Source organism: Ictalurus furcatus, chromosome 3 (assembly GCF_023375685.1).
Source record: "Ictalurus furcatus strain D&B chromosome 3, Billie_1.0, whole genome shotgun sequence".
Taxonomy (NCBI): Eukaryota; Metazoa; Chordata; class Actinopteri; order Siluriformes; family Ictaluridae; genus Ictalurus; species Ictalurus furcatus.
The window spans coordinates 26,738,207-26,746,267 of record NC_071257.1 but is presented as its reverse complement, the minus strand read 5'-3'; the positions used below and the strand labels follow the sequence as shown (position 1 = coordinate 26,746,267).

General features: G+C 39.3%; 1 protein-coding gene across 1 annotated transcript; it reads right to left on the bottom strand.

Moving 5' to 3' along the window:
- Positions 1 to 92: 92 nt before the first annotated feature.
- On the bottom strand, positions 93 to 6,837 carry hnrnph3 (heterogeneous nuclear ribonucleoprotein H3 (2H9)). The gene is made up of 10 exons (XM_053621801.1): positions 6,738 to 6,837; positions 6,000 to 6,113; positions 5,391 to 5,546; positions 3,368 to 3,511; positions 2,817 to 2,955; positions 2,147 to 2,337; positions 1,311 to 1,522; positions 1,095 to 1,230; positions 941 to 997; positions 93 to 827 (listed from the first exon to the last, which is right to left on the bottom strand). Exons 2-10 carry the CDS (start codon positions 6,085 to 6,087, stop codon positions 751 to 753), a joined length of 1,200 nt encoding a protein of 399 aa, XP_053477776.1. The 5' UTR covers positions 6,088 to 6,113; positions 6,738 to 6,837; the 3' UTR covers positions 93 to 750.
- Positions 6,838 to 8,061: the final 1,224 nt, after the last annotated feature.

Below are 8,061 nucleotides of genomic sequence, written 5' to 3'. Positions count from 1 at the left end.
TTGAACTCACTTCGAATACATGAAGTATAGTTATTTTTACACAAGTTCCAATTTCTTATTTCAAAGAGGACTCCACACACTGACCCTCATGATTCATCAAATAATATAAACATCATTTAATTGTGAATTTCAGACATACTGTGAGAATAAATGGCTAAAATTGCCATTTCTTTACAGCATACATCATATTAGAAGCGAAAGGTTCCTGACATCTCTAAATATAGCGAATTCTTAAATTCGCTAATCATCTTAAGTCTCATTCAGATTCACATATTTGCAATGACCGAACACAAACTAAATGTTTAGGTTAACTTTGGAGGTTTTAAATGCAACGGCCAACAAATGCTTACATGAACAAGAATAATTCAAACAAGAACTCCTCAGTTAGCATAATTAGCTAAGAAAAAAAAAAAATGAACAGCCAAAGAATGTTCATTGTTGGGGGGGGAAAAAGGCTTACAACTCTTAAAGATGGCAGCCCATCACAGTGTCCTCTGAGATTGCAGAGCTACATAGATGACAACAAATAAAGCAACACTAGTAAAACTCAAACACAGAAGAATCAGATATAAAAATTTTAAGCAAAATGTACAGTAGCTGGTCAACCTATATATACTTATTTATATACTTCATTTATATTTTAAACTCCACTCTGACTGGAAAATATTCAGCTTCAATTTTCTAAGAATATACAAAAAAAAACAACCCTTCCAACTTCAGGTGAAAACTGTTTCTTGTAAAACGGCGTCTTCAGTACATGCCTCTTGGCCCGCTTCCTCGAGAGCCCATGCTCCCAGAGCTGCCATAGTAACTGCCACCTCCACGACCTGGTCATCCATACATTTTTTTAGAGAACAAAGGAAATAATTACATGCAACTGCCTGTTAGAAAGGCATATTTTTTGACAGGGCATTTAAGCAGTAAAAAGAGTGACACTCACCCATTTCAGACGCTCCGCTGGAGGTCGAATTTAAGAAGAGCTCTATGTAACGGTGTTCTATGGGGGGAAATAACAAGGAAAACCATAAGACGAGAAACGCACCATCTTCTGGACATTGTGGCTATGATAAGGAACAAAAACAGGAAGCACATACGCATGTGATTCTTATCCTTTGACATGGCTGATACAGCATCTTCATGAGTGGCAAACTCTACGTCTGCCTCTCCTGTGGATTTGCCGTTGGGCCCGACGTCAATGTGCACGCGGATAGGATGAAGCGGTGCAAAGAACTAGAATAAGAGAGACATTCTTACCACCAAGCTAGTCATGAGGGTTCTGAAGGTGATAAGGACCCTGTGGTGTGTCTTACATTGGCTATGTCTGACTCTGTTGCACGGAACGGAAGACCTCTCATGTGCACAAAGTGTCCACTGTGAAAGCCCGAGCCTGTGTCCCCTCCACTATAGCCATGACCTCCCATTGTTCCTCTTCCACCTCGGTCTCCCCTTGCACGCTCTTCAAACATCCCATTACCGAAGCAGTAGTTGTTAAAACCATTGTAATTGTCAAAACCACCATAACCTGTGGAACAGAGGCAAGTTACCTATCAAAGCCTTGATATGGAGTTTACGTGTAGCTCAGCCCCAAAACAAAGTGTTTACCTGTGTTGTGACCTTAGCATTATTATTTTCTCTCCGGGTTAAGTATGAATGAAAGATAGAACCTTATAATACAAGGGTGACTATTTTTCATTGAAAACCAGCTCCTAAGAAACATTAAATGCGTGATGTCTGGATCCATTTTAAATCAAGAAAAGGCGAGTCTGAATAAGGATAAAAGCACCAGCACCATCTTAACACTGTGGTTATAATTAATATTTTAAAGCATGGCAATGCGAAAATTGTGCTCCGTTGACTGTTTACCAAGTCTGAACTGAACTTTTGACCAAACGTCCTCGGACATAATCGAGTCACCTAATCGAATAGTCTGGGTGGCAGAGAATCCATGGTTATGTATGGGGCAAAAAAGACCACCTACAAGCAAGCCTACAACAAATTAGTGCATGCTAAAAATTCCTTGTGAGCTTCACTTCAATTTTGGATGAAGCATGCTTATAGAGGAAGGATTTGGAATGATATTGCAGACAGAGGTTTCACATCAGTTCACTCCTTTCATTTTTTAGTCCAATTCTGATTGAATACATACCACCACTGTAACTACTTCCACTGCGCATCTGGTCCAGAACAGCACCTCCTCTTCCAGGTCCAGGACCAAAGAAGCCCCCGCGACCCATCACTGGTCTGTCGTATGGGCTAGGTCTCTGTCCAATCATCCTCCGGGGGACATCGTAGTATGCACGGATTTCATTTCGGCTACTTTTGAATATCTCTATGTACCTGAGTTTGTTGAAATGCAGGGTATTAGCAACACACAAAAATATGAACCGTTGCACTTGTTTCACAGAAATGACGAGAGCTTAGTGGGTCAATGACCCAAAAACCCATGAGTTATTTAATTACCTCAGCAAACAAAAATGAGTGGATGTTTAAAGATCAGAGGAAGGGACAAAGGGCCTAATGCTACTCTCACTCCAAAACTTTACTATGAACAGCCCTTAAACTTTTAAAAAGCAATCCTAAAAAGACTCTTTTGAATACAGTTGAATGTTTCCCCTCCCCCACACAAGATAATGCTAAACATATAGGTTACTCCTTCTTAGATCATTTTCCACCCATGTTACAATATGTAAGAAACATGCCAAGTTTAACATTAAAATAACAACAATCATCTTTTTCTAAAGTATAAAGATGCATGACCCCCCCAATCCCACATTACAGATAGCATTAATCACCCAGCCCAGTCTTGCCAGCCCCACCTGTGCCCTATTCTTTCCTTGTGTTTCCCCAGAGCTTTTTCTGCTATCTCCTTTGAGGCAAACTGCACGAAGGCTTCCCCTGTGCTCCTCCCCTGGTAGTCCATCGGCAATGTAATCCCATTTGGCACGATTTTCAACCCTTTAACCCAAGGACAAATAACCCCACAGAGGGGGACATGTTAAATAGCAACATTCTCATGTGTAGAAAAGAAAGTCCCCCCAAATTTAGTCCCTTAAATCATCCCATATAGTTTAAAAATTCCTAAAATCACACAACTAATGCTTAGCAACATATTCACTAACAGTTCTGTACAAATTAAACAGTCAAGTGTACTTGACATTTACTCATGGTATCTTAATTAGTGAGACTATGTTAGTCACACATTAAAAGATCAACATTTGGGAAAGTATAAGGCATACATGTTGATCTTTACTATGCACGAGTATTATGTTTAAAAAATATATATATATTTTTTATAGAAGACAGTACTCACAGAATAACAGAACTAACAAAAAAACAGAGCAAAACCTATTGAGGTTAGAAAGCATACCTGAAAAGAACTGAACTATCTCCTCCTTACTGCAGCCGAAAGGCAGTCCTCTGAGCCTCAGCATGCAGCCGCTGCTGCTGTCATAATCTGTCGGGCCGCAGCGTTTCAGCACCCAATCCATCTCACTGCGGTTCGACTTGAACACTGCACAGTGTGATACACTCAGTGACTGCGTTTACAGGCACACTCATAATCCACTCCTAGTACGATTTGGGCATTATTTAAGTGGTCATGTTAACAGCAAAATGGATTTAATCGGTCATCAGGTTTAAAATAAAAAAAAAATTAATTGATTATAACCCAAGCCTGTTGAATTCTCCAAACTGACTGATCAGATGGTGTTGATTAAATTTTTTTTATATCAGCAGCTCTGACAATAGTGCCTGCTAAAATTTAAATCATTGCGTGTTTGTGTGTATTTATGCCATGGTCTGTCAATTCTCGATTCTGATTGGCTGGAAGGTGTGCGGTAAAACTGTATATACCACTAGTAGTTCCGGTCAGTTTAATCACTGTTGCCTATAAACAACTGTAACTATAGAAACATACAGTTAAACTCACAGCTTCGTTGTTCGTGGAGACGCGGCACAAACACACACTCTCTCTCTCTCTCTCTCTCTAATAACTCCATTTACAGCAAGTCATTCAAATAAATGTAATCTTATTGCACTTTATTTCTGTGTACGATGTAGGCCACATTTATACTACATGGTTCAAGTGACCCAATTCCAATTTTCTCCTCCTATGTGACACAGATCGGATACGACCCACGAACATGTAAGCACATGGCTTCCCATATTCTAAGATCCATTTCAGGCCTCATTCATATGTGGAAATAAATCTGATATGAATCAGATACGTGCATTTGCGTCTGCCGTGTTAGCAAACCGATCGGATATTCCCGTCGATGCGAGTCGTACGTCATTGAAAAAACGACAGTGACGAATGACATCAACTCAGGTGGACACCGACCGCGAAAACACAACTTTCCACAAGAGCTCTCTTTTTTTTCTACGCCTTAAGAGGCTGGTGTTTTGCTTACGTTTAAATACGGTGCGGAAAGAAAAAGCTTGTATCATCTTTCCATCTGCGTCCATTGCAAATTGCGCCATTTTAACTTCCTTTTTCGGCCAAAGCTTCTAGTGACGTCTACCTTGGGTTGTTTCACGAAATGTATACTGTAAATGCAAAAATTGGTCAATTTTAAAAGATGCAAGCGGGTCGTCAAAAAACCGGATATAGTCAATAAATCGGAATTGGGCGTCAAGACCTGCAGTGTAAATGCAAGCCTCAGAACTGAAATTAACCCTCATTTATCTTTTCAGTCAAACTTAGCCTCCACATTGTGCATTAAAAATCATGTAATGCACACCTAGCTGTGGATTAACCCATGTGCTCATTCTAATACATTACTTCTATAGCTTAATTCAGTGGTTTTCAAAGTGGGGGCAGCCCGGGGGGGGGGGCCTCAACAATTTGGTGTGCCCATCCCTCCCACTAGTATGTTTTCTCTTTCTCACTCTCAGACAACAACACACACACAATCAATTCCTAATGTAATGTAAAGATGTAATTATTAATAAAAAAAAAGGGGGGCTATATTCAGAAGTCTGTATTTTTTAATGTGTTTTAAAGACATCTTGCAAAAGGGAATTCTCGGTCAAATGTTAATGCCATTTGGGGGGCCTTGCCCTGGAAAAGTTTGGGAACCCCTGGCTTAATTCACAGGGGCGATTTTTTAAACCATCAATACAGAGGAGAAAAAAAAAGGGAAGCTGGTGAGGAAATGACTTTTCATAGCTGTAACCACGCAAGTCATTCCAGAAACTTGTTTTGCATATGTTCCATGTAACTATAAACTGATTTTAAAAACTACAACTTCTTGTTCATTAATTAGCACCAAAAACAAAACCTGAATCCGTGTCAACGTGCTGTGGTATTAGGGGAATAGAATTTCAATTTCATCCAAAACATGAAGCCAGACGTTTTCGGTTTATACACTTTGAAATGGTGTGTGTGTTACCTTCGATATATCGATGACCCATATATTTGCGATCTTTTGAGAGGGCTTTTTTAAAGTCCTCTCCTGTTTTTAGCTCGATGAAAGCCTCTCCACTGGGCCTTCCCTCCTTCGAGAAGGTGAAACACACCCCGTTCACTTTCCCCACAATATTACAGTCTGCAAGACAGGAAATAAGACAAATCAGGACATTTGCTCTTCCTGCCCTACTTGGAAAAAACTAACTCATAGAATGTGTAATGGTTATAATGGGAATTGTATTGGTTTTAATGGGAATTGAATTGGTTTTATAGAAACTGTATTGGTTTTAATGGAAACTGTACTGGTCCATGTGGGTCTCTACTGGTAATTTGTTGCCTTCTATTGATGGCATGTTATGTCTAGTGGATACCATTAAGGACCAATTACGGTAATGGAAATCATTTGAATGGTTAGCTGATGATTTGTAATGGTATTTGTAGTGGAAACCATTACAATTTCTGTGATGGTTTCAATTGTTTTGTTTCCCTCAGCAGGGTGGATTCCAGTAGAAGGAGTTTTCAATAAGAGGATAGACAGGTTCATCACAATGACATTCTCCCAAGAGTGACTTTTCGTTTCGTCTGAGCTTACCAGAAAAAAACGAGGCTACTTCCTCCTGGGTACATGACCAGGGCAAGCCTCGGATGCGCACCACGTATCCCTCGTCGCTGTGAGACATGGTAATATCTGACCTCAGGGCAGGAACTGAAATAAACACAAACCAATCATGCAAGGCTTGTGGCCAGTTTATTATTGTAAGGCAACAAGTTTCACTAGACTCCATGGACTCTGTATCACGAAAAACAAATACATAGAATTAAGGAGTAAATATGTTGCACATATGACACCTAGCTTGCTATGTCATGTTTATAAACCCCAGTCGTGTACTCACAGCACAATTAAATAACTAAATCAGCTTTGCTAGTTTATCTTGACTAGCTAATGTCTCACACACACACCAAAAACTTTCACCGCCAACCATTTCCATACAGTGTCCAGCAGAGCTCTCTCAAACAAATAAATAGATAACTATTTGTCCGTTCATTTTACAACTCACTCAAATTCGCAACTAGCTAGATAAAATATCTGACCTTATTATATATATATATATTTTTTTTATAAATATAGTTATGTGCGCACAGGAAGTAATTAGCTAGCAAGCTAGCAAACCTGCGTTACGCTAGTTCATGCTAGCTTAGCAAACTGCACACCAAATACTGCAACAAATATAAGTCTAACACTGGCTCATACGATGTTTTCGTGAATCTGTACCTCATTAATTCATCTAAATCTCACAAAGCTGAAGAATAACTCTACATTCAACATTACCTGGTATATTTCTCCACCGTCTGAAGCCTGTCCTTTCCTTACAGGTAACCAGTTACCAACGGTAGAGCGTAAACAGGGTTGCCAGACCTTACTATAGAATTCCCCGTTTCTCAGCGTTAAGACTAAGTAATAGTGATGGGGATGTTCGGCTCATTTTACTGACTCGGATCTTTGAATCTCGTTCAGCAAAATGAAAGAATTTTTTTTTCCAAATCATTTTGTTTATTTCAGCAGAATATAATTAAAATGTTCCATGTTAAATTCCCCAACACATATAGTACTTACGCAAACGTTGATCACATCTGGAATAAAAAATAAACTATAGGCTATGCAACCAAGGCCGAATTATGAGAAACTATTATTAATTATTAATTATTAATTAATAGTTTAGCATTAGGTCTTCAGGCTATGCAGTCTGTTAGTTCACCTCACCTCCCGATCCGAGTCGCTCTTTCTTTTGTCACGTCACATTTGTCACGTCTGTTCCCTGGAAACAGAAATGATTAGTTCATCTCTCGAGTCTTCGGGTTCGAGTCGTTCGTTCATCTCGTGACCACCACATAGGCTGAATGCAGTGGAGCTGTGTCGTGATGAACAGACGACTCGATCCCGAAAACACGAGAGGTGAACGAATCATTTCTGTTTCCGGTACGGCATGGTGTATTGCCTATGCGGCGGTCAAGGGAAAAAAGAAACAACTCAAACCCGTAGACTCAAGAGATGAACTAACCATTTCTGTTTCCTGTACAGAACCTATGGGGATGTTACAGCGCATGCGCGGTCAACACAAAATGAACGAATCACTCTCTGAGACAACTCATTGTTCCCGAGTCATGTTAAAGTTTCGTTCAAAATGAACTAATTGTTCATGACCGACACATCACTATTAACTAAGGAGCGTGGTGTTATAGGAAAATAATCAAAGACTAGGTGGCGTGATGTGAAGCGAAGTGAAGCAAAGTGAAGCAAAATTACTGCTACTATCTTGAAGCTGTTTATTTTACAATAACAGCATGCCCTGAAGTGCTTTATTCGTCTTATACTACAACAAATTGCCTACAATTTAATGCAATTTATAATGTAGCAACATATTCATGTTTTTTATTCATTTGTTAAATTTAATGTTGTGGAACGTCCATGAGATTCCACAGTAAGCTTGAATTTTCTAATTTCTAATTGTCTAATTTCTAATTTCTAATTCTAATTTCTAATTCTAATTTCTAATTCTAATTCAATTCTGATTGGTCATAAGGTGTGCATTATTTTCATATAACACAGGTAGTTCCAGCTGTAACTTGAACGGATTTGTACATAATCTAAGACT

Coding starts and splice junctions, on each gene's coding strand:
- hnrnph3 (XM_053621801.1), bottom strand. CDS start 6,087: ATGTCTCACAGCGACGAGGGATACGTGGTGCGCATCCGAGGCTTGCCC. Junction 5,547..5,999: donor AGTAGCCTCGTTTTTTTCTG/GTAAGCTCAGAC, acceptor CCTGTCTTGCAG/ACTGTAATATTGTGGGGAAA. Junction 2,338..2,816: donor AAGGAAAGAATAGGGCACAG/GTGGGGCTGGCA, acceptor CAACAAACTCAG/GTACATAGAGATATTCAAAA.